This window comes from Diutina rugosa (assembly GCF_008704595.1).
Source record: "Diutina rugosa strain CBS 613 chromosome Unknown scaffold2_size729309, whole genome shotgun sequence".
NCBI classification, from domain to species: Eukaryota; Fungi; Ascomycota; class Pichiomycetes; order Serinales; family Debaryomycetaceae; genus Diutina; species Diutina rugosa.
The window spans coordinates 96,330-121,096 of NW_022995199.1; the positions used below are offsets into that span (position 1 = coordinate 96,330).

General features: G+C 51.3%; 10 protein-coding genes across 10 annotated transcripts; 4 read left to right on the top strand and 6 right to left on the bottom strand. All coding sequences in view use genetic code 12, as the record gives it.

Annotated features, from left to right (window-relative positions):
- Positions 1-157: 157 nt before the first annotated feature.
- On the bottom strand, positions 158-943 carry IAH1 (isoamyl acetate-hydrolyzing esterase; the record flags this gene model as incomplete). Its single annotated transcript, XM_034157697.1, has 1 exon — positions 158-943. The coding sequence occupies one exon, from the start codon at positions 941-943 to the stop codon at positions 158-160; it is 786 nt and encodes a 261-aa protein (XP_034010190.1).
- Positions 944-1,126: 183 nt separating this feature from the next.
- Positions 1,127-1,642, bottom strand: DIURU_004787 (uncharacterized protein; the record flags this gene model as incomplete). Its single annotated transcript, XM_034157698.1, has 1 exon — positions 1,127-1,642. One exon carries the CDS (start codon positions 1,640-1,642, stop codon positions 1,127-1,129), a length of 516 nt encoding a protein of 171 aa, XP_034010191.1.
- Positions 1,643-2,092: 450 nt separating this feature from the next.
- TRP99 (Trp99p) lies at positions 2,093-2,617 on the top strand (the record flags this gene model as incomplete). The annotated part of the gene is made up of 1 exon (XM_034157699.1): positions 2,093-2,617. The coding sequence occupies one exon, from the start codon at positions 2,093-2,095 to the stop codon at positions 2,615-2,617; it is 525 nt and encodes a 174-aa protein (XP_034010192.1).
- A 294-nt stretch (positions 2,618-2,911) lies between these two features.
- On the top strand, positions 2,912-3,649 carry DIURU_004789 (guanine nucleotide exchange factor; the record flags this gene model as incomplete). Its single annotated transcript, XM_034157700.1, has 1 exon — positions 2,912-3,649. The coding sequence occupies one exon, from the start codon at positions 2,912-2,914 to the stop codon at positions 3,647-3,649; it is 738 nt and encodes a 245-aa protein (XP_034010193.1).
- A 146-nt stretch (positions 3,650-3,795) lies between these two features.
- Positions 3,796-8,352, bottom strand: DIURU_004790 (pleiotropic drug resistance family ABC transporter; the record flags this gene model as incomplete). Its single annotated transcript, XM_034157702.1, has 1 exon — positions 3,796-8,352. The coding sequence occupies one exon, from the start codon at positions 8,350-8,352 to the stop codon at positions 3,796-3,798; it is 4,557 nt and encodes a 1,518-aa protein (XP_034010194.1).
- Positions 8,353-11,093: 2,741 nt separating this feature from the next.
- On the bottom strand, positions 11,094-12,968 carry TEC1 (transcription factor TEC1; the record flags this gene model as incomplete). Its single annotated transcript, XM_034157703.1, has 1 exon — positions 11,094-12,968. The coding sequence occupies one exon, from the start codon at positions 12,966-12,968 to the stop codon at positions 11,094-11,096; it is 1,875 nt and encodes a 624-aa protein (XP_034010195.1).
- Positions 12,969-13,943: 975 nt separating this feature from the next.
- On the bottom strand, positions 13,944-15,611 carry DIURU_004792 (uncharacterized protein; the record flags this gene model as incomplete). Its single annotated transcript, XM_034157704.1, has 1 exon — positions 13,944-15,611. The coding sequence occupies one exon, from the start codon at positions 15,609-15,611 to the stop codon at positions 13,944-13,946; it is 1,668 nt and encodes a 555-aa protein (XP_034010196.1).
- A 1,326-nt stretch (positions 15,612-16,937) lies between these two features.
- On the top strand, positions 16,938-20,018 carry MAK21 (RNA-binding ribosome biosynthesis protein; the record flags this gene model as incomplete). Its single annotated transcript, XM_034157705.1, has 1 exon — positions 16,938-20,018. The coding sequence occupies one exon, from the start codon at positions 16,938-16,940 to the stop codon at positions 20,016-20,018; it is 3,081 nt and encodes a 1,026-aa protein (XP_034010197.1).
- Positions 20,019-20,518: 500 nt separating this feature from the next.
- On the top strand, positions 20,519-21,295 carry RAS2 (Ras2p; the record flags this gene model as incomplete). The annotated part of the gene is made up of 1 exon (XM_034157706.1): positions 20,519-21,295. The coding sequence occupies one exon, from the start codon at positions 20,519-20,521 to the stop codon at positions 21,293-21,295; it is 777 nt and encodes a 258-aa protein (XP_034010198.1).
- A 190-nt stretch (positions 21,296-21,485) lies between these two features.
- PKC1 (protein kinase C) lies at positions 21,486-24,662 on the bottom strand (the record flags this gene model as incomplete). The annotated part of the gene is made up of 1 exon (XM_034157707.1): positions 21,486-24,662. The coding sequence occupies one exon, from the start codon at positions 24,660-24,662 to the stop codon at positions 21,486-21,488; it is 3,177 nt and encodes a 1,058-aa protein (XP_034010199.1).
- Positions 24,663-24,767: the final 105 nt, after the last annotated feature.

Sequence of the window (24,767 nt, forward strand, 5' to 3'; positions counted from 1 at the left end):
AAGAGAACTATTTCAACTATAGATTTAGATGCAGATTGAAGCAATTTGAACGATAAATTCGGGATCATGAAATAATACTCACTTTATTGTGATGTGATATTTCTAGTAGATTGCAGCTTATCTTTCGAGATAATGTTTGGAATTGGGAGGAGGTGGTTCACGATTGGCTCATATCGAAGATGGAACTCAAATTACTCTCATCAATCTCTCGATAGTATCTGAGCTTGGTTGGTACATTTTCAGGAGCTAGCTCGGGGTACAGTGTCTTGATAACTTCTAACAAGCCTTCGTAAAATAATCGATATCCCTCAAAGGAAAAGTGTACACCATCAACCAACCATTTGGAAAGATTGGGGCAATCCTTCCAATTATTGTAGTCAAGCTGGTCAATCAGATACCCCAGCGCCTCTTGAAAACGCAACCATAAATCAAGAAAAGGCACGTTCTTTTGCGTAGCAACCGCTTTCGCTGCTTGGGAGTACTCACGATTTCTCATTGGTGAAGAGCTGGGTCCAGTGATGTTCCGTTCGGGATTGCGCTGTTTGAAGTAATCGTACGACAAGTTAGCGTCGTGAAGAGCTGGTCCCACCACAATCACCTTGATTCCACGACCTTTAGCATAGTCAATGCATTCGGCAATATTCTCCAGGTATTCCTCGATTGTCGTTGCTTGTTTTCGACCAATTTTGTCGGTATACATGTTTGCATCGTTGGTACCAAAGAAGATGTACATAAGCTTGACATTGTCCAATCCTTGGAGAATAGGGGGAAGGATTTCCACAGCAAATCGAGAATTGTAACCACTATAGCCCCTGAGGACAACGTCCATCCTGGTACGGTAATCATCCACAAGTGAAGCGACAAGACCTGAGCCATCTCTCGCAGCACTGAATTCTGTAATCAGATCTCCAAATAACACAAACTTAGGGTAATTCAAAGCCATTGCAAAGGACGACTTTTCAGGCTGAAAATAATAAACCTTATCTTTGCACCCTACACCAAAGCTATTGAGAGCGAATCACGTGTCCTATACGTCTGAGCTTAAGGTAAATGTCCTGTGGATAACTGTACACTATATATAACCTCCACTAGGTTCGTGGCAGTGGAAGTGGGTCATTACGGAACATCACGATGTCTGGTTTTGCAAGCAATAGTCTAGCAACTTGAATAGCTTGGTGCGATCTTCTTCGTTGAATACCCACAACCCGTAGATCTCGCCCAAAAGGTTCTTCACGATAATTAAGTTGTCGTTGAGCTCGACGTCCATCTCAGTGATGCCGTTGTTGTTTATGCCGTTGGGGAAAAACATTCTTGTCATGACGTTGGGCAACAACCCCAATGAAAAGCATTCCGGGTTGGAGCGATTTAATAGAATAAGACCATAGCAGAAACAACGCTGTAAATCCTGGTAGCTGGAACCAGGGCCCAGCGGCATAGTAAAATCACGGATGTAGAACGCTAGGGTTCCCTGGAAGTCGGTCTTCGTCCATGTCTCGTCCTGGAATTTGTATATCACGCAATGTGAGGTAAAGTAAAGGAGTTGCTTGATGGCAGGATCATACCGGCTGATAACGTTGAAATTGAGCGTATTACGGTAGAGCTTTAGCGCATCCTGAGTCGAGATTTCCTCTTGCGTTGCCATCGTCGGTGTCACCGTCGAGTCGCGCGTGGGAAAAACGGTCCATAGACGGCTCGGGCTCAATGTGGGTTTGAAAGATACCCCTGTTTTAAATATCACTAGCTTTCAATAGTTCAGACTAATTAATGTGCAACTCTTCGGAATGAACGGAAAGCCGGCCTCGGCGATTCAATTCACCCGCGATTTTTGTTGGGTAGTCCATAAATGAAGATGTACTTACGGCTTTAACACTATTTAATGCAGGGATTTAATGTATGTGAAAGAGGAACAGAATTCACATTGGTTACATAGCTAGCTAGATTCTCCGGCCGAGCTTTATTAGACCCCATTCCGACAGATCCACCGGCCCCACCCTCTCCCCACAGTTTGTCCTGCATACCGCTGCGCCAGTTCTCTCCCAGTAATATATTTCGAGTTTGCTCCACTCCTTAAACTTTATCAACTCAATTCAAAATGTTCAGATCGGTATCCAGACTGGCTGCTCCCAAGCAATTCGTCCGCTACGTTTCCAAGGGCCAAGAAGTGCCCAAGGTAAATTTGTTCAAGGACTCGCCCGGCAATGAATTCAACCTCGCCGACGCCGTCAAGAACGGCAAGAACGTCATTGTTGGTGTGCCCGGAGCTTTCTCGCCCGCTTGCTCGGCGAACCACGTTCCCGGCTACATTAAGGCCGCCAAGGACTTCAAGAACAAGGGTTACGACGGTATTTATGTGGTTGCCGTGAACGACCCCTTCGTCACTAAGGCTTGGGCTGATGATCTTGGCGCCAATGGCGATGTCCAGATTCTTTCTGACCCTAAGGGTGAATTCTCCAAGGCTTTTGACGCGTTGTTCGATGCTTCGAAGTTCTTCGGCAACTCTAGATCCAAGAGATACGCTGCCTTGATTCAGGACGGTAAAGTGAAGGACGTTTTCGAAGAACCCGATAACGTCTCGTTGAAGGAATCTGACGCTTCTAATGTCGTCAAAAATGCTTAAACTTTGACAGTTTTTACGAAACCACAATAGACAGATCTGACAAGTAAAATTCAAACCATTGTAAAGAATCTGAATCGTACAATTTTAAAACTTAGCCAAATTTCACATAATCTCCTTCAATTGACCAGTGAGCCTACTTATTGACGGATTACATCAATACTCTTTGTTGCCTGATGTCAGTCTCTGTGCAAACCTGAAGAGAGTATCCTTCAATCTGAGGCTGTGGTTAGCATCACCTTTAATGCGTTTGTGCGCAACTTCCATCTCACATCCCGTCACTAACGTCTTGCCACCATGGGGTTGATTAATCAACCTATGAGTCAAATTAGACTCACCAATGTGTCCCTCGTGAGAATGAAGAAAGGCAGAAAGCGATTTGAGATTGCTTGTTACCAGAACAAGGTCCAGGACTGGCGCCTGAAGGTTGAGAAAGATCTTGATGAGGTTCTCCAGATCCCTCAAGTGTTCACCAACGTTTCCAAGGGTCAAGTGGCAAACAATGAAGACTTGAAGGAAGCCTTCGGTACTATCGATCAGAATGAAATCATTCTCGAAATCCTTAATAAAGGTGAAATTCAACTCAATGAAAAGGAGCGTTCGGCCAACTTACAGCAGAAGCAGAATGAATTTTTGACCATCATTTCCACTAAATGCATCAATCCCAGACTGAAGAAGCGTTATCCTCCCAGTATGATTCAGAAGGTGTTGACGGAGTTGAAGTTTCATTTAAACCCTAATAAGCCCCCCAAGACGCAGGCGTTAGAAGCTATCAAATTATTAGTGGAAAAGCAATTGATTCCTATTGCTCGGGCTCAGATGAAGGTTCGTATTGTGGTTCCCGTGGCACAAAAGAAGTTGTATGAAGAGGACATCAAACCGTTGATCGACCAGGTTGAGGAAGAGGAAAAGGATGCTAAAAAGCTTGAATTGGTGGGTATCATCGATCCCATCAACTACAAGAAATTGGGCGAGGTCATTGGCTCGAAGGGAACATTGGAAGTCGTTGATATGGCCGCGATAAAGGAGACTTGATTTTCGCTAGTGATATGAACGTTCATGAATCAATTGAGGGAATATCAGCTTGCAGAGTTTACGTCTAGAACTGTACCAGCACTCTTTACATTATCTATTCAATTAGTTAATTAATTTTAAACAAATGCTTTATTGGGAGAATTGAATCAAGTCACGGTTTCGTCAGAGCTTGACGTAAGTTGGTTGTTAGACTTTTCCGTAATGGGAGCGGCCTTAGGTGGAGGAGGAGGAGGCTTTTCACCACCCTTGTTCTTCATCTTGTTACCCTTAGGCACCCGGAAGATGTAGTAAAGAATTGCACCCGCGAAAACGTTGAATACGGGGAACGCCCAGAAAATACCCAAGTACCACCATCTGGTGGAGTACTTCACGTTAACACTTGCCAACCAGTCGTTGGTGTTGTCGAATTGACAGTACTTGCAGGAAGTGGCAGAAGCGTCTTCAAGGAAACCACCCGCGGCAGAAAGGAAGTCCTTCATGTAGTCACCACAATTCATACCTTCGGGAGCATTAAAATGAACGAACTCTGCCTCAGAGCAGTGCATGGGAGCATGGGCGAGACCGGTAGCAAGTTGAGATTGAATTAAGTAAGTCAAGGGGTTGCACCGGTACATGAAAATCCAGAAGCCTGGCAAAACATTGGGACCGGCCAACACCCCGCAGAAAGTCAAGCACATAGTCAACAAGATAACAGCCAAATTAGAAGCGTTCTGGTCACTTTCCATGAAGGAGATACACAAGTGACCCATGGTGGTACAGAAGATATTGAAGGAAACCACCAACAACCAAAACAACGCACCACGTTCTCTAGCAGTGTGAGTGACTTCGGCATTTCGATAGAAACCGACAGGCCAGTAGTAGCAACAGAAGGCTAAAGTACCAGCGATGAATTGGAAAGGAAGCTCCGAAAGCACTTGAGCAGTGAAGAAAGCCCACCACGAGAAGGTACGCGAGGGGAGTTCACGAACTTCATAGATTTCACGCTGTTCAATGAAACCAGGCAACATCTGTTGGATAATCGTCGGGAAATTATTGTACGACATCATAACCGAATACATTTGATTTTGCAACGATTGGAGGTTGTTGTCCTTCGAGTAGTTGAAGAAGAAGAAACCATTAGCAATGTAACAGGAGATGATCAAGAAATATTTCGAGTATATGTACTCAGGGTTACGCCAAATTTGAGTCACAGTACGCCTGAGCTCAGCATTGAACTGAGCCCACATAGGCATAGCATACTTCTGCTTTGATTCCTTCAGGTCATCCACGGGACGAGAAACCAAACGCTCTCTCATTTCAGCCAATTCCTGTTTAACAGCACGACATTCGTCTGAGTTATTCCAAACTTCGTGATAATCTTGATTAGCGTGTGACCCAGGGGCAGCACCAACAACTTCCAACATCCAGTCGGCAGGGTTAGCATCAGGAGGACAGGGGTGCGATCCGTGGTTTTCAAAGTACTTCACCATAGTCTGGCAATCAGGACCCAAGTCACCAAAGTAGACAGTCTTACCACCTTTTTGCATAAACAAAAGTCGATCAAACGATTGCATCAAAACGGCCGAAGGCTGGTGAATGGTACAAAGAATTGATTGACCATAGTCAGCTAACTTACGCATCAACTTACACACCGACCATGCAGTTTGCGAGTCCAAACCTGAAGTAGGTTCATCTAAAAATAACAATACCTTAGGCTTTGCAGCCAATTCAACACCAATCGAAAGACGCTTACGTTGTTCAACGTTAAGACCCGAACCAGTTTTACCAACCATCGCATCAGCATAAGCACGCATTTCCAACAAGTCAATAATTTGTTCAACCCAAGCGTTCTTTTCTTTCTTCAGCACCGAAGGAGGTTGACGCAAGTAAGCCAGGAATTGAAGCGATTCACGAACCGTCAGCTTGGGAAGATGCAAATCTTCTTGTTGCACGTAACCGATTTGACGTTGGAAAGACGAATCAAGAGGACGCCCATTAATGTACCGCGAACCATCAGTAATTTGACCTGTCGTCACTCTGTCCGACAAACAGTTAAGCAACGTAGTCTTACCGGCACCGGAAGCACCCATCAACGCAGTCAAAGTACCAGGCTTCACCCAACCGTCAACATGGTCCAAAATAACACGCTGTTCCGACTTGATTTTAATTTGGTAAGTCAAACTATCCCAGAAAAAGATTTGACCTGAGGGGAAACCATCGTCTTGCATAGTAGGCTTTTGGAAAAATTCACCGCCAATTTGCACTTCATTGGGCTCTTCCTCGACATATTCGGCATTTTCCTTCGTCGTCATTTTGTTCCCCAAAGTCTCAACATCAGTATTCTTCTGCTTAGCGAGCTTCTTGGCCTTGCGCATAGCCAGATGCTTGAAAACGGCAACTTCACCTCTAGACCGCACACCGGGGTTGAGTTCTGTAAGAAGAAGATAGGTGCAAAGGAAAAGTAAAAGGAAGCCCCAAGCAATCCCGAAATTACGCCATTTGTGAGCGTTGTAGAAGTTGTACGAGAGTCTCAAGAAATCGGTTCCCTGAACAGTGGTTCTACCAGGCACAGACCCAACAGCAGAACATGACCTAGACATAGGATCCGCGTTGTCGTACGGACCACCACTGGGCACGAACACCGAACAGTCGAATTCACGATTGTGGAACTCATTCAACATCAATGATTCAAAAATGTAGTGCACAGGGTTGATCCAGAAAATCCACTTAGTCCACTTCAACATTGTGGGCCAAGTAATGACGAAACCAGTGAACACGACAATACCTAACAAAATTACCGATGCAGGAGTCATAGCTTGGGCGATCGAGTTAGAAATGGCACCAATCGTCCGGAACAAATGAGACATAATCATGGTACACATAAAAGTCATCAACAAATAGAAGAAAAAGTTCCCGGGATTTCTTCTCAAATTGACCATGAAATAAAAGATTATATTGAAACCCAACGACATCATCACCTTAGTAGGGAATGAAGATATAATCAGCGCAATTGCATCAGCCGAAACATGATACATTGCAAACGCTCGCTGTTTCTCCACGATCTGACGAGATTCAAACATAGCCATAATTTCCAACAAAGACGAGAAAGCGTTGTACAATACCGCAAAGAAAATAGCCGCACCTCTAAAATAGAAGGAGTTGGTAATCCGTTGCTGGTTGTAGAACACCGAAGACAAGATAAGAGCCATAACAATTTGGGCCCCGATCGAGAAAAGATCAACCGAAGGGTCATTGCGAATTCTTTGGAAGTTGCGAATGACAAGATACTTGGTTTGCATGGCGAAATTCACCGTAAAAGGCAGTGTTTTCTTAAGGTGATCGGCTTGTTGGGCCCTGTGAGCACCACCGATACGATCAACGGCCTCGTCACGGCTAACACCGTCAATGTAAGAGTCGACACGTTCCTTCAAGCGCTTGTAGTGGTCCAGTTGCAAAAAGTATTGTTCCATTTCCTCGGGGGTTTGCGGTACCTTACCTTCATAACCTTCACGGACTTGACGTTCGGCAGGGTTGGTCAACGAAGTCAAGAAATCAGCAGTGGTTGAACGAGAGGGGCACTCCCAACCTTGATGGATGAAAAATTCCTTGGCGTCAGCAGTCAGCCCGTAATAGATCTGGCGACCCTTGTACAACAACACCACATTGTCGAATTGCCGGTAAGCTTCTTCCGAACATTGGTAGATGGCGACCAAAGAGGTAATGCCCAACACCTTAGCCGCGGTACGAAGTGCCTTACAGAATTCAAGGGCTGTGGCCGAGTCCAAACCTCTGGTAGCGTTATCCCAGCACTGGAGGATAGAACCGTTAAGACATGCTTCGGCGATCGAGACACGCTTACGTTCACCACCGGAAACACCACGGATGAAGTTGTTACCAACGTAAGTATTCCGGGTGTGGAGCAAACCGAAAGTAGCCATCACAACCAGGGCCATGTAGCTGGCATATTCTTCACGATTGACCCCGGGGCCACGGTTCTTGGGAGTTCTCATTCTCGCAGCAAACTCGAGCGTCTCCCCCACGGTAAGCTTAGGGAAGTGGATGTCCAGTTCGGCCGAGAATATGATGTCACCACGCAAGTGGGTTTGGATATCTTTCGGAGTGAGACCATCGTAAGTGATTTCCGATTTCGGGTCCACAGTAAAGCCGTACGTCTGAGCTGCAACGGTTTTGAGTAACGTGGAGCACCCGGCACCAGGTCTACCCAAAACGACGGTCATCAGCCCCAGCTCCATAATCGCATCCATAGGGTTCAAAATGTTGAAATACTCCTTATATTTCTTGGGCTTCACCTTGTCCCAGAGAGCCAGAAGAAGCTTGGGGAAATAATTCAGCACAGTTTGCTGGTAGTCAGAGGCAGTCGAAGCACCCTTCACGGACAAGTTACGGTAGGCGACACCCATCGTACTGGGCTTAAAATAATCGGCATTGGACTCGAACAAGTTGCGAACCTGCTCCATCCAGTATTTCGAGTCGAATTGCTCCAGGTTGGGATCGAGCCGAGGATCGGCCTCGGTGGAGAAGAACTTCAGCACGTTATTCTCCACGTCATCGGCGCCTCCCCCCACCGACGACACCATCAGCGCCCGCCGCTTCTGGTTAATCTGGGCCAAGCGAGGGTCATGGTTGACTTGAGACGCGAAGTCTTTGATATCATCGTGATCCTCGAACCCGTGGTATCTGGGTTCCTCGGAGTCGTCCGCCATCGCTATCGTGTTTACGTCTAAGGCTTTTCTGCCTGGTTTTTATGGGTTTCGAAAACCGGGGGACAGACAATCGGAATTGGAATTGTGAGCCCGCGACCGCTTACAAACGGATGCGTCGGACCATAATGCACTTCCTTCCAAGAACAGACGAAAAGTTGCTACTTGCTCCGGCTTTGATTTCTTAGGAGAGATAAGCGTGGGCCACCAAGGTTGTGGCGCCCACAGTTTAAAACTTCAGTGAATCTTGCCAGTATTCGGATCCGCTAAATCAACATCTGAGATAGATTCGGGTACAGGGCGTATCAAACGGCTGGCACTAGTACCAACACCGGGGTGGTGCAAGTGATGCAGGGATAATCGCAGCGGGGAGAATAGCAAACTAGTTGGGCAAATTGGCGGGTATAAAAGGTAAAGATGAATACCCAGTGTAGACAGAAGTATTACGATTGAAAATGGCTGCTCACGATGTTTGTACTTCCTGCTCTCCCGGTTGCAAATGCTCCTCCGACAATTGCCTGAAGGTGAAGTGCAAGGAGTGCAACGACAACAACTGCGCTTGTGCTAATGTTTGTGCCCTGTGTACCTCCGACTGCAATTGCAGCGGGTGTGACAAGACGGCCTGCCCTAAGTGTACTGACGAAGGGTGCACCTGTGGTAAATAGATGATTGAATAAACAACTCCTATTGTTTTAGATCATTATCGGTAGTGTCTTATGTCGCTCCTCGAGAGTCAAATTCTCAGTTTTGTCTCGGCCCGGCTTAAACACCGAGAGCCGTTCGGCGGTATCATGTACACGTCTTTTGTGTATCTTCCGGCAGATAAAGTCGGTGCCAAACAGACCAATCTTGTTCCGCTTGCCGTTGGGTCAACCTTCTCCGCTTAGCGGGATTTAGACAATCATGATTGCGTAATCGCAATACGTTAGTCTAGACACAATTTCCCTTTTCCTCGACTCGAGATTTTGAGCAAATTTCAGGTGGATTGCTAGCATGAGTGGGGCAAACAATGTACACGGTGTCGCACTTCTCGGGGGGGTCCTCAATGTCGGAGGTGGGTGAAATTCTGTCGGACTCTACTGGCGGCAGACGTCAATCTTGCCATAAACACCCTGTAGAGGCACATTGAGCATGAAACGGTGCTGCTGATGGGCTTGCGCTGTCAGCGTAAGGACCACACTTGCTAGGGTATACGACGGCACTTAGGAAGAGGCGGCGGTTTTGTGGACTGGGGAGCAAGAAGGCGACGGTAACTACACAGCAGGGGGGGCCATATGAGGGTGTGGGGTTTGCTGCCACCCGGGGCTTTCGCATTGATTCTCGCAGCATTTAAGTGGATCACGTGATCCAAGCCTAGCTGTGATCCCCTCTCTGGTACACTGCTTTGTGGCACAACATGATACGGAGGAGTCGTGCCCCACCCGATAATCGTTCGTCGCGACACCCCGGTTGTGACCTCGACGAGGGTTGCCTGCGAGCAGTGCATTCGGGGCGGTCGTGCTGGGGGCTATAAGCAAAACAACAGCCAATTTCAGCTCAGGTCGACGCGCTCACATGCGGAGCTGCGTTGGGTCATTACATGCGGGTCCAAATTTAGAATGAGGACAACGTGAAGACATGAGCAAGTTGAAGGGGGTAGGGGGGGCTTCAACGGGGTGACGGTTGGTGATGTGATTGATGGTTAGCCTCAGTCATTAGGGCCTGCACCTAGTTGTGGTGTCGCGTTGTCTCGAGCGCATTCAGAGAAAAACAAAACAAAGCTCGCGGCTGCCCCCGAACCAACCTGAAATTTGACCATCTGAGGGAAAATACTCCTCGTAAACAAAGGCAGCCACAGCCATCGGCGCCATCGCCAACCCGCCTATGTAGGTGGCAACCTTATTGTCAAGTGATAGAGGACGGCGCTGGAAAATACACCCCGGTTATGACACCAACACGTTTCCATCAACGGTGTCTTAGACGATTCGCGTGGTGCCCACGATGGCAATAGTTCTTTTCAACTAAACCAACTCAATCGCCATAGCGTGTATCCGTAGCCCACTGCACCAACAGGCCCTTTCTTATGGATCGTACGCAAGTAGCATGATGGCTCTTTCCCCAGGGGTATTGTCGCCACAAACGCTGAGGGTGAGATCATCTATTTTAAGGCTGTCGACACCGTAGCCTAATGCCGCCTTCAAATAAGCTTTGACCGCTGACGCCAAAACCCCATTTTGGTCAAATCATGTGGGTAGACCCCAGCCGATGGGGACCGAGGATGAAGTTGGGGAAGGCGCAGCGGCCACCTCAGTGGGAGTAGCCGCTTTCTCGTGAACTTTAATCGGCCACACCAGACAATAGCATCAAACCTCGGTTAACCAACGAGGTATAAGCAACAAGCCCCCTTTGTTGGTGCCAGGGGGGTGTCATTCAGCGCAAGGGGATGATGACGTCGCGGGTGGTGATTTTGTCCCCCTTCAGTGTATTGTTTTTTTCCCAAAGCGAACGCGTCGTCAATGGGACGCCATCGGTACCTGCCGCGCGAACCCGGGTAGCGAAATAATAGCAACAAAGGCCTTTTCCCCCACAAATCGCTAGGCGCTTGCGGTAGGTACCGGCTTTGGCTGCTTGCACCAACGGTCCAGGGGGATCGCCAGCCTCTTAACCTTGTCTCATATTGATTCTTTTAGTGGTCTACAATTCAAAATCACGATTAACCCATCGATTCAGTAAACACAATAATTATAAAGTCCTTAAAACACTAGCTAATACTCTTGGAACCCTTCGGGGTACAACAACCCACCAAACTCGTTCTGGTCGACGGGGACGGGCATCATCATCAAGTCGACATTGGCCGAGTGGTGGAGCAGCGGCGGCGGCGGCGGCGGCGCGTATTGGGGCAGCGAGTATTGAGGCAGCGAGTACATCGCCTGCGGCTGGGGCGGCGGCGCCACCATCGACGGCATGGCAAAGTGCTGCTGTTGCAACGTCTGGAACTTGCGTTGGACGTTCATTTGCGGCGCTTGCGCCGGCGTCGCCATCACGGTGACGTCGCGGGGGGGCAAGATCAACTTGTTGGTGGTGGTGACGGCGTCCTTGGGGTCGGCGACGGTGGCAAACTCCCACAACAACACCATCTTGATCTTCGACTTGGGGACGTTGTGGACCTCGTGGACCTCGACGTAAGGGTCTTTTTCGTAGACGATCTGCTTGATCGTCATCCCCTTCCACGCCAACTGGACCTTGACCTCGTCCTTGCCCATGAACTTGCCGACAAAGAACTTCCAGAACTTGGTCAAGAAGGGAGTTTCCTCGTTGAGGTGGATCCCCTCCTCGTTGAACTTGATCACCTCGTTGCCGTACAGGTAGACGGCGGTGAACAACGAGTACCCGTCCAGCGCCGGCGGCAGCGACCGCGTCGGCAGTTGCACGGGGGTCACGGGGGTCAACTTGTCGTGCAACGTGAACAGCGACTTGAACCCTTGTTCGATGTCGTAGTTGTAGGGCAACTGCGACGGGAACATCACTTTGACCATGTTGTGCAACACGTGGATGTTGGAGCCTTGGAAGTCGGCGAGCCCCGGGAACCGCGCCTGGACGTTGACGTTGTCGCCAAGCTTAAGCGACGGCACCTCTTGGAGAGGGTGCACTGGTTCCAGTGCCGTGAGGCACACCGAGTTGAGGCCATAGGCATCGCCAATCAGCATGCTGAAGTTGTGCATGCTCACCTTGTTAAAGCGCAGCCCCGCCGATGCCTTGCGTTGGCGCTTGGCCAGCAGTTGCGACAAGGTGGCCGGGGCCGCCTTGCGCTTGGCGCCGGCGGCGTTGTCGTCGGCAAAGCCCAACAGCTTCAGCAAGTTGATCTTCAGGAAGATCTCCTCGAACCGCTTAAAGTTCTCTTGCAGTTCTTCCTCGGTGTCGAACAGGGGCCCTTCGTTGATCAACTTGATGATGTCCTTCTTCTGGCCCAAGTTCTTGATCACCTGGATGTGGGACAGCACCTGCTTGCGGGTGCGGAACTTGCCCGTCTTCAGCAAGATGTAGTCCAGGATGAGCTCGTTGCGCCCGCACAGACGGCCGGAGATCTTGATCTTGTTGAGCCCGTTCTTGGGGATGAGGTGCAACACTTCCTCGAACGCCGCCTCGACGTCGGGCGACCAGATGTCGTTGTCTTGCGAGCGAGGCACCGTCGCCACCAGGTAGTCGGGAGGGACACTGGTAGCGTAGTCACTGACCATGGGGGCCGCCGGCGCCAACTGCGAGTAGCTACCGGGGGCGTCAAACTGGTAAGTGAACATCGGCGCTTGTGGGTTGGCGTAGACATCGTCTTCGAAAGTACGCTTTTGCGGCACCAGCGACGGCGACATCGTGCAAAACGCCGGTCTCACCGGGGTCTTTTCGTCGTCAGCACCAAAGGGAGCGCCCAAGTCGCCGCCAAACTCCATCGCTTGGGGGACAAAGTGGGTCAGGCGGGGCATCTCCTTGCGGACAAGCTTCAGCAGCTCGTGGACCTGGTACATCTGCTTGCCATTGGGGTCGATGGCGATGTCGACGATCATGGGCAACTTCTTCAGCTGGGGGCCCAAGTGGGGGTTGTACGAGTCCCGTAACGGGGTAGCGTTGGGGGTGTGGGCCATCATTGTTCTTCTCTGCGTTAATACGTCTGACTAGTTGGAAATAAAGGAGCGACTTTAGTCAAACAATTCACGCTAAGTTGCAAATTGACGGCGATATTGAGCACTGAATGCGGGGCAAAAGGGTCCTCTCTTGATGTTTCACGGGATCAACCAAACAAACACTGAAATGTAAACCTGGGCAGGGGAAGGGCAATATACACTTTATTATGGGTGGGATAATAAAGGAGTGACTATAATCAAGTATATATTGGCCGGGAGTCCAAGGAAAGGTGAACGGTTTTTTTCTGCGGAGGTTTGGTGTGGAGTGAAGGGAGTGGTGGAGCCCGGTCGGTGGGGAGGGCCGGCGGAATTTATACAGGCTTAGAAAAGGTCGGGTCCCGGCTAATTTTTTCGCAGCGCGGCCTTGCGTTTGGGGGCTGATGTTTATTTTCGTGTACCCGGTGCAGATTGCCAGGTGGTACCTCACAGGTCGATTTAGGTGCGTGCCGCTTATATGGGGGTCCAGACCTGCTGGGGCTCACAACCAAAAAGCGCCCGCGAGCCAATAGCCGGCCACCATTCGCGGGGGTAAATTAGACGGTGATGCCCGCACCCCTCAGCCCCGTCGGCGGTGGGTGCAGCGTTACCCCTCAACCCACCCCATCATCGGGAGACGACCATCAACCTTGAAACACCCCCTCCTGTCTGACCCTGATTGACGGGCCGGTTGTCATGGTAGCACGTCGCTGAGTGCCGGATCGGTGTTTTGGTGTATCTGGCCACAAACGCCGCAATAAGGTCCCCGTCTGTGATCAGGGGCGTGCTCCTGCGTCTCCCCTCTCTTCGCGTAATCTTTTTCGATGCAATTGCTAGCCCGACAAGGAACGGGCGATCCAATCAAATCGCGTGACTGGGGAATGTTTGTCGACGGCACCCAGGCTAGCGCTGGCTTCGATCGCCCGCCGCAGGTCAGGGGCCCCTCGCGGCGCATCGTCGGAGCTAGTCGTCGCCCCCCTCCACCTCCAGTAGCTCCGCGTCGGCAAGCACCTGCCGATAATCGTATGGTTTCAACTTGACGTCGACGCCGTCAACCTCAACAAAGGGGAACTCGTCTCGCGCCGGCGCCCCGCTGAGGCTGCCACGTGCGCCGTTAGAGATCAACTGGTGGCGAGGCCCGTAGGCACGAGCGACTTGGGTCCACTCAAGCTGGCCAAGCTCGCGGCGGACCCGTTGCGCTTTCACCGAGGTCAGGGCGAGGCCGATAAGGTGGTCGAGGTTGGCCACAAGCGCCTTGGTGGTAGTGGCGCTGACGCCGTCGGCTCTACCAGCCCCGCCATCGATGCCAGGGCCTCGAATGAGCCGCCCTCGTCTGGCGTCGCGTTTCAAACACCACCACTTACAGAGGGCGAACGCGGATTTCAACGGACACCGCCGGTAGCCTAGCTCGCGGCCGAGGGCGTGGGCAAACTTGTGGGGGGCAATGGGAGTATTATGAATCGTCTTCCACTTAAACTGATTAAGTCTCGTCGCCGCCTGGTACCGCCGCGTAAGCTGAGCGTTTTGCTTCACTAAGATATCAAGATCTCGGTAGTAATTGCGGCACTTGGAGACGTCGGCGAGCCACCCGGGGGGAGAGTGGCGGTTGCAGTACAGTTTCAACAGCGTCTTGTTGCGTAATGCCCCCTGGATCCCTTCACTGAGCTCCATATAGAGTCCTGCCCGCTTAGCACAGGTAACATGATAAGCAGCGACACACTGGCGGTTATAGCACTGGATACACGCCCCCACTCGTTTCTTGCAAAGATAGCACACCAACCGCCATCGAGACTTAGGCACCTGGCTCAATCCCTCAATCGGCTCCATATACGTAGGGTTGGCGAAATAGAGCTCGTTGATCCAAAGAGCACACACCACATGGGCCCATTTCGAGCTATCTAGCTGTTTGAACGCCCCTGTGCTCAGTGGACAACACACACAGTTAGCGGGTTTGTCTCTATTGATCATACAGTGCCGACATAGCCACAGCCCTTCGGGAATAAACGCAATACCGTAGCACTCCTGGTGGACAGCAATATCACAGCCATCGCAAAAGACAATGGCGTTATCGTCAGTACAGTCGCTGTCGTTACACACCGCGCACCGCTGGTCGTACTCCGACCCCGGGACGATGCCATCGTCGCTACCGTATTTGTCCAAATCGTGATCAAGGGTCAAATATCGATGATGGTGGTGGTGGTGGTCTAGCGCCTGGTCCAACTGGTCCCACTGGCGGTCCAACAGAGTCATCGCCACCTCCAAAAGCTCGGCACTCATGTGGATGTTCTTCTTGCGGCACCACTCGACAAAGAGGACGTCCTGGGCGTCGCAGTCGTAGGCGACGCGGGGCGGTGGCGGGTCGTGTTCATACGGACGGTGGTAGGCGGTGGGGACGCTATCATCTTCTTCATTATCGGTGATGTAGCCAAACCGCTGCCACAGAGGCGCCGGCACCTCGTCGGGTTTAGCTAGATCAAGGGCGCGAAACTTTGGGGTTTTCGTCGCCACTCGGGGCTGCTGAGGCGGCCATTCCACGTCGCCGTCGTCGACAAACACTGGTAGGACGTCGGTTTCGTCCAAGTCCGGGTAGATCTCCTTGTAATCGCGCTCCTCTCGCGGTCGCTGGTCCATGGTCTTTGGAGCCTTACGCGTCGCGGGTGCGGCTTGATCAGTGATGACCCCACACTAATGACACGAGAACGGGTAAAGGAAACAAAACGATATGATGAGTTATAGAATGAATTGAGATGCTATAAAAGAATGTTAAAGTGTATTGCCATAAATAAAACTCGAACGGCGTGATACTTTTATTCCACTAAGTTACTGGTAATTGTCTGGTAAGGTGCTCTCGTATACCAATTGTGAAATTTCATAGAATTGTGGTCTAGGCCATCGGAACTGAGGCTGGTGACAACGCCGGCATTTCCCACTCCTCTATATGCCGAGCGCCGTCAAGAAATGGGGCGATGGAGTCTATTGTTTAGTTAATGTTTTTGATGGTTTTTCGTCTACGGCCGGGGCCGCCTAACCGGGCAACAATCAGATTCCAAAAAAGGTTCAGGGCGGGCCGCATCAACGTGGGCAGGGCCCCCATGCACTCAACCCCCACCAAACGCTTGCCAACGGCATAAACAATCGTCGCCGTGCGGAATGTGTGATGCTCTCTACATGTAGATGTAATGCCCTCAATATAGCCCTAGAGGCGGAGCTAACAGGAGGCGGCGACGGACGGGGACCTAGACGAGCACTCCCCCCGATCCGATCGTCGCCCCTGGTCTCGACCCTTTCCCCAGATATTCTATAGTTAGATCATTCATTAGCAGACAAAACCCTTCAATTGTCTCCCCCAAGATCTGTCCGGCAATTGCCGTGATGATGTCATCACCATCATTTGACACCTATTATTTCGTGTTTTGATCTCCATCAAATATCCTGAATATGGGTGTCCCCAATAGTCATACCCGTGGTCAATTGCGAGCCATGCGTTGCTTCCATGTTCTTCTGGATGGACTATACGAGACTAGTAGGCTAAAAATGGCGTCCAGGGTCTGGTGGTCGGAATGTGCGTCTGTGGATGCTTCAGTGGGTGTCTCCCCCGTAAATGGAAATTGAGCACATTCCCCGATATTTTCCCGCATCCGGTTGCCCTAACTTGAGGTTGCCGGCGACTGATGAGGCGTTATGGCGTTCCGGAAACCAAAGTTTACCTTGTATCTAATTCGATTAGCTTCGTTAGGCCCGCTTCTTGGAGACTAAAACCAGGGTTTAGTGTGGCACCAAACGATAAACCGACCGATATCCGGTGGTTGGTTACCATACAAAATGGCGCATTTTACTGTTAATTTTCGGTAGGACTCCCCCGGAACTCACTGAAGTCTCGCTAGGTGCTCGGCCTGCACACTGTGCAGCACCCTTCCATCGAGATGAGCATCCCATCGCTAAACCCCCATCCCCACCATGTCGGCCCCTCTTGACTTGTCCCTGCTAAAGGATAAGGTCAAATCCAAACTTGCCGCCGCTGACAAGCCGGCCAAGAAGGAAAAATCTGCCAAAAAGGACAAGAAAGACACTAAGGGGAAGCAAGATACCCAGACTCGGGGCAAGGACAACCACCACCGCGGCGATAAGAAGAACGACAAAAAGCCTCAGTCACGGGGGAAGCAAAACAACAATAAGCAGTCCAAGCCTAAAGACGATAAGCCCCACAAGACCAACGACTTTAAGGACAAGTCCGATGAAAAGAAAGCTCTTCAAGACGCGCTCCGCCAGGAAGCGCTCGCGATGGGGGCTACCGAAGACGACTTGAACCTAATCGCCGACGTCAAGGACGACGATTCGGAACAAGAGTTTGACGACGAAGGCAAGGACGCCAACCTCGAAAAGGAATTGGCTCTGATGTACCAGGATATCGGGTTTGACGGTAAGATCCCCGAAGACCTTGATGACGATGAAGTCCCTGAATTAGTTGAGGGTGACGACGACGACGACGACGAAGAAGAAGAAGAAGAAGAAGAAGAAGAAGAGGAAGAAGGGGAAGAAGAAGAGGAACAACCGTCGAAGCCGACAAAAAAAGACGGCTCGGACTCTAAATCTGCTACGGGGCTGGAGTCCGAGTCCGAAAAAGCCCCTCCCCAACCGGCCAAGAAAAAGAATGCTGATTTCATCGAAGACGTGAGATCGGTGGTGCTGAGTAAGCTCCAGATGCCCAACCGCAACGACTGGTACAACCTGGAGCTTGCCGCCCCCGCCGGTGCCGCCACCAACCCTGACAAATATACCAAGGAACGGCTCTACGACCGAGCCAAGGCGTTTGTCGACGCGGAAAACAAGCTCTACTACGAAGAATTCACCGCCAACTCGTCGCAAAAGAAGTTCTTGAGTCAGATTCTCGTCGACGGTACCTTGAACGATAAAATCTCTGCTCTCGCCCTTTTGGCTCAGGAAGCGCCCTTCCACAACATCAAGGCCATCGACACTTTACTTCACTTCTGTGAGAAGAAACTGAGAACGGCGGCGCTCCAGGCCATTGCCGCGTTTAAGGATTTCATGCTTGGTGGGGTGTTGCCCGACCGTAAGTTAGTGGCGTTTAACAAGCAGCCGTTGGCCGACGACCTCACCGACGCCCAGCTCGGGCTCATGTACTTTGAGGACCACTTGAAGCTGGTGTACTTCAAGTTCATCCAGGTGCTCGAGCACTTGCTCCACGACCCCATCGTCCACGTCCGCACCCAGGTGGTGAGCCACATCTTTGAGCTTTTGCTGGCCAAGCCCGAACAGGAAGCCAACTTGTTGCGTCTTGGTGTCAACAAGCTCGGCGACAGCGACAGCAAGGTGGCGCTGAAGACGCTGCACTTGCTCTTGACGCTCGAGCAAGCCCACCCCAACATGGCGCCGATCGTCGTCGGCGCCGTCGTCGACCAAGTGATGAAGCCCGGTGCTGAATACTCCACCCAATACTACGGGTCGACCACCCTCAACCAAACCGTGCTTGGCCGTGAACAAATTGAGTTGGCCAACACGTTGGTCAAGACTTACTTTGCTCTCTTTGAAAAAGTGCTTGTGGAAGCTAAGGAAGTGGAAGAAAAAGTCGATAATATTCTCGGTAAGCTGGAAAACAAGCGTAAGAACTTGAGAAATACCGGTAAGAAGGGGAAGAAGGGGGGTAAGCTGGTGAAACAAATCAAATCGGAAGCCGAGGTCATCGAAGAGAAGAACCAGAGATTGTTCCTGGCGGTGCTCACTGGGCTCAACCGGGCGTTCCCGTTCTCGAACTTGCCTCAAGATGTCTACACTAAACATCTCGATATCCTCTTTAAAGTGACCCACTCCAGTAACTTCAACACTTCGGTACAAGCGTTGCTGTTGATTCATCACGTGGTCACCCGTCAAGACCTCGATGCTGACCGGTACTACAAGACGTTGTACGAGCTGTTATTGGACCCGCGGGTCGCCACCACCTCCAAACAAGGGATCTACCTCAACTTATTATACAAGCTGTTGAAGAACGATAAGGTTGTTGGTCGTCAATTAGCGTTTGTCAAGCGGATGCTCCAAGTATGTGTCCACTGGCTCAACGTCGGCCTGGTGGCGGGGATGATCTTTGTGGTGATGGAGCTTGCTAAGCAACAACCGGCGATTGGCGACATGCTTGTCGATAAGCTGCTGAGACCCGAAGACACCATTAAGTTGGCTGAAGATGACGAGGGCCAGGAGTACGACCCGAGAAAGCGTGACCCTAAATTTGCCCACGCCGCCTCCAGTCTGCTCTGGGAGATCGAAGCGTTCTTAAAGCACTACCACCCCACCGTCGGCGTCTACGCCGAGTCGTTGATCAAGGGCACCAAGCAGCCGAAGCCCGACCTTGGGTTGTTCACTTTAGCCCACTTTTTGGACCGGTTTGTCTACAAGAACGCCAAGGAAAAGACGGGGCCCAAGGGGATGTCGATCATGCAACCTTTGGGCGGGGGCTTCAACACCAAGTCCACCGACCAGGCTCCCGCCAACACTGTGGACTGGTTGGCTAAGCGGGCCGACCAGGTGCGTCCCGACGAACAGTTCTACCACCAATACTTCACCACTAAGCAGCTGAAACTTAAGGGGGCGGCGCTGAAGAAGAAGAAGAAGTCTGGCGACGACGACGACGAAGAAGAGGACAACGAAGCCGAAGTATGGGACGCGTTGGTGAGACTGCGCCCTGAGGTGGAAATGGACGGCGACGACGACGACATGTTCGACGACGAAGACCTCGACTTTGGCGATATGCTGAGCGACGACGACGACGCCGACGTCGACGCCACCGCCACCGCTAACGATCTTGGCGCCGTCGTTGACGATGACGAAGACGCCGATGAAGACGACGAACAGTTCTACCTGGCGATGATGGACCAGGACTCCGAGGAAGAAGTTCTGGACGCCGAGATCGACCACCCCGCCGCTGACGACGACGATGAAGAAGACGAGAAGCCACGCAAGCGGATCAAGCTTCTGCTGTTGCCGACGTTTGCTCTGGCTGAGGACTACTCGCAATATTTAGAGTAACCCGGATAACTCCGGGTAAGTAACTCATAATACATTAGATAATCGAGCATGTTCTTTTTGTATTGCTTTTTTTTTTCTCGCTCTCCTTTTGCTGCCCTTCCAGTGTCGAGATCCCACGCGCGTAACGATGCGATGCATGTAGCGGGAAAAAAAAAAAAAAAAAAACACGCCATGACCTCATCCATCGGTGCTGATGGGGGTATCTGGTTCCGCGACAGTGGTAGTGGGCCCACTAGCAAGCGTCAGGGCCAAGGGAAAAGACCTAAGCCTCGTGGATCACCCAACGCGTCGTATTCCGTACGCCACACGCTAGAAACGGGGTGACTCCCGGGGGTTTAAGCTATTGTCCTGCAAGGACGGCACATGCCCATGGAAACATTAGCCCAATATTTTTCGACCGTTGGACATGCACTGGAAAAGGGCGCGACACTATAAAGGAAAAACGGCTGCCGCCAACTCCGCGACATCCCCACCACTTTCTCCGATCCGCTAACCGTTCGATGAATGCCAATTCGCTCCTGGCACTTAAGGTCGGGTTCGACATTCTCATGCTAGGCGAGCACCACCTGGGCAAGTCTCTGGTGGTGCTCCGCTACGTCCACCAGCGGTTTATCGATAACATCGACTCGCTGGTGGAGGACATGTACGTCAAAGTGATTGCTGACGACGATAGCTACCAGGAGTTCCTGATTTTCGACGCCCTGGCTCTCCAGGATCGCTACTCGCTGCTGCGAAAGCAACAGTTCCTCAATTGCCACTGTCTTATGGTGGTGTACTCTATCACCGACCGTGACCTGTTCGAGCCCGTCGAGGATATTGTCCAGCATTTTAACATGGTGCGCAACAAGGCCGAGCTCACCGCAGTGCCGATGGTGCTTGTGGGCAATAAAGCCGATCTTGACGACATCCGCCAAGTGTCCGATACTGAGGGCCAGGAGCTTGCCCTGAGGCTCGGGATGAGCTTTTTCGAAGTGCTGGCGGCGACGGGTGAGGGAGTCAACGAAGCGTTTGCCCCGTTGATTGAGATTTTAGGTAAAACTCGTGAACGGCGGCCGTCGGCTAAAGCCGTGTCTCCTACCAGCGACAGGCCTTCCACCGCGGGCACTCTCCAAATCGATCGCGACCTCGGTACTAGTAGCCCCGAGTCCTCACTCAATCGCCGATCGCAATCTGCGACCTCAGCAATTGCCAGCAGACAGCGATCGTCGGATAATGCCGTGCGGTCAGTGTCGAAGAAAGCAGCCCCCGAGGCCCAAGGGTGCTGCGTCATCACCTGAGAGGGGGGCAGCCACCACAGTATTAAACTACACCACGCCACGAAACCACAAACGCATATTTACATGGGACGGAATATTTTATAGAGATCAAATACATCTGTGGCATTAACCATCTAATCCTCGTAAACGTCAAAGCATTTGGTTGCTGTTTGCCTCTCCGATCAACTGGAATCTTGTTATATTAAAGCTCTTATATGGTAGCATTATCGGCGATGTGACTGAACCCTCTAAACTGTTCCTGCATGTCCAGGGTCAACACCGTTTCCACGGGGGTCAACCTGGGGGTTTCACTGGTGAACTCCTGGTCAAAGTTCAGGTAGTCGTGCTCACTCAGCACCTCAGGGATGTACGGCGCCGGGATGCGGCAATGCAACACGTCGTCGAAGTTGACGTCGCTGAAGTAGGGGTGCTCCATGATCTCGAGGGCGTCGCGCTCCAGCGCCCCTAAACGTTGGCGGGGGTCCTTGGTCAACAAGGCCTGCAACACCAACACCGTCTGCCGGGGCATCAGGATCGGGTACCGCACCACGTCGTGCTCGATGGCATTGAAGATTTCGTCTTCGTCGTCCCCCTTGAACGGCGACTGGCACAAAAGCATCTGGAATAACAACACCCCAAACGCCCACCAGTCAACCAGCCGGTCATAAGGCTTACCGGCAATAATTTCCGGCGCCATGAATTCAGGGGTACCACAGAAAGTGCCCGTCGTCAGCTTGTGCCACATGTTCTCCTTACACAACCCATAGTCACCAATCTTGATGTGACCTTGCGTGGTCAACAAGATGTTGTCAAGCTTCAAATCACGGTAAACGATACCGTTGTCGTGGAAGTATTTGAGACCAAGCAACACTTCGCAGGCGTAGAACTTGGCCCGTTTCGCCAGGAACCGCAGCTTTTGAATGTGCCACATCAAATCACCCCCGGAAATGAACTCCATCACAAAGTAAATGCGGTTCTCGGTTTGGAAGCAGCAATGCAAGTTGAGTAAGAAGGGGTGCTTCTCCTTGTTAGCAGTCAAAAATACCCGCTTTTCCAGCTTCACCAGCTCGGCTTCGTCGTTCTCAACGATAAAGTCCTTCTTAAGCACCTTGATGGCGCACAAGTTCGACGTGTGACGCAGCTCAGCCAACATCACCTTACCGAAGTTACCTTTACCCAACACCGCAAGGAACTGGAAGTCGTCCAAGCCAACCTTTCTCCGCTTCTTCTTCTTCGAACCCGTGGTCGTCCGCGTCTCGCTGGCATTGCCACTAGCAACACTTTCGTCAGCGGCCGGGTAGCTGAGAATTGGTTGAGCCGGTTTCATGTCGACGTCTTCCGACTTAGCGGGAGTCGCCGGCGTCAGTTCCTTCTTTTGCATTTGGACGTACTCTTGCTGGCGTTCAACGTACGCTTGTTCTTCAGCCAGCAATTCCAGTTGAGGGTTTTGGTAGTCGAAGTTAGCGAAGTCATCGGAGAAGGGGTTATTGCTCTTCACTTCAGGCAACTTATAAGGGTCGTTAGCCTCGGCAGCACGAGGCTTGTAATTATCGTAGCGGTAATCATCACGCTCCACCGCTTGTTGATATTCGTTGTTGGTTTCAGTGGGCAACAGTTCGGGGTATTTTCTTTGCGGCAGTTGCACCAGGCCTCGGTAGGGTGATTGCACTGGTGGTTGATTAAGTTGTGATTGAGGCGACAGCTTGTTCTTAGCCAGGTGGTCAGACACCGCGATGAGCGGCTTACTGGGCGAGTTGTCGAAGCTGTGTTGAGGACGGTGGCCCGGCATTTGCTCGCGCCCGTCAGGACCCAGAGCGTCGAAGCTATGCTGGTGCCGGTGGCCAGGACCTTCAGGGAACACGAGCGAGTCCGGGGTCTTGGGCGGAGGTAAGCGAGCCTTCGGCTTAGCGACAGGCTTAGTGACCTTACGCGGCTTAGTCTGGTTGATGGTGGCCAAAATCTTATTAGCCATTTCCATCAGCATACCACACAAGTTGGGAACCAAGTGGGTACAGTAAGTGTGGCACATAACCCCACACTCAGTACACTTACGGACGTTCTTTTTACCCCACGGCAAGATGTGACCACAGTGGCAACACCACTTGGTACCACGGTTCGCCACCGGTTCGAAACGATGGGGAATGCGGTGGTTGAGCATGGTTTCGTCGTCAACATCGGTCTGCAGCTTCAGAATGCACTTAGTGACCACCTTCGTGTAACACTTTTTGTGGCACAAGAACTTACAGTCCTGGCATTGATACCCAGTGTACCGTAAAAACTCACCACAGAAAGCACAGCACATAATGTTGTAAAACTGCTTTTGCACAAACTGATGGCCATGGTGTTCAAACACTTCTTCTTTCTTCTCTCTGATAGCCCCGTGACGACCGATACCGCCGCCGAATTGGCGTCCAGTGGAACGCTTCTCAAACAGCAATGTCACCAAAATTTGCCCCGCCGGTTCAAGCGCAAGCCATGCCTGGACGCTGACATTAGGCTGAGGTGTCTGTTGGTTTTCACCGTCAAGCAGTTGCCATTCCGCCGCCACTTTCTTCTTACGGATTTCTTCAGTGATATCCAGCAAAAGCGCCCAGTTGACAGCTACCGGCACGTTGTTTGACCCCACTTTGTCAAACACAGAAATCTCAATTTCGTTACCGCGGTCGACGTCGATGACCAATTCCTCATTGAACTTGTCAGTACGCAGCCCCCGGGTACGAGCCTGTTCGACGTCATCCAACTTCACCACGACGATCGTTTCCGGCTTCCTGTTGAACATCGGCAGCGCCACATGGTCAATATCGCGCACACAAGTGATGGCGACGGTCAATTTCCCCAGCAACGGTCTGCGCGCATGTTTCGGGGTGGTGGCGATCTCAAAGTCCTTGGTGATGTCCTCGACGTCGATGTGCATGTTTTGGTAGAATCTCAACAGCTTGTTGAGCAATTGGATCCGTTGATCCAGCTCCATCTTCCCCCCCTCCGCTGCCAGCAGCAGCAGTTTGTCCCCGTCCAAAAGATACAAATGACTAATCTTTTGGTTGGCTTCACGGTACTGATTTTCCACCTGGAGCTTGAATTGGAGCTGCTGGACCATATGCTGGATTTTGTGCCCCAACGAGGGACAGTCATACTTGATCAAATCAAACCGCGTGTAGTTGAGCTTTTGCTGGGGCTGGTCCTGTTGCTGCTGCTGAAACTGTAACTTGTCCAACGTCTGCTGCAAAAAGTCGATATTGGCCTGAGTGTCGCGGATCTGGTTGTTGCACTTTTGGATCACTTCCGGGTTTTGCGTCTTCTTCTTGAGCGCCTGAAACCCCTGGATCAACTTGTGTTCACGCTCGATCTTGCCCCGGATGTCCGCGACCACTTGGTTGTTGGGCGACATGCCGTGCTAGGGGGGATGGGGTCTCGAGGGGTAGGGGAGAGTGGTGGGCGATTTGCTAGCGCGGCGTCGAACCTTAGTGAGCCAGAGAGAGGCGCGGGCGTCCTT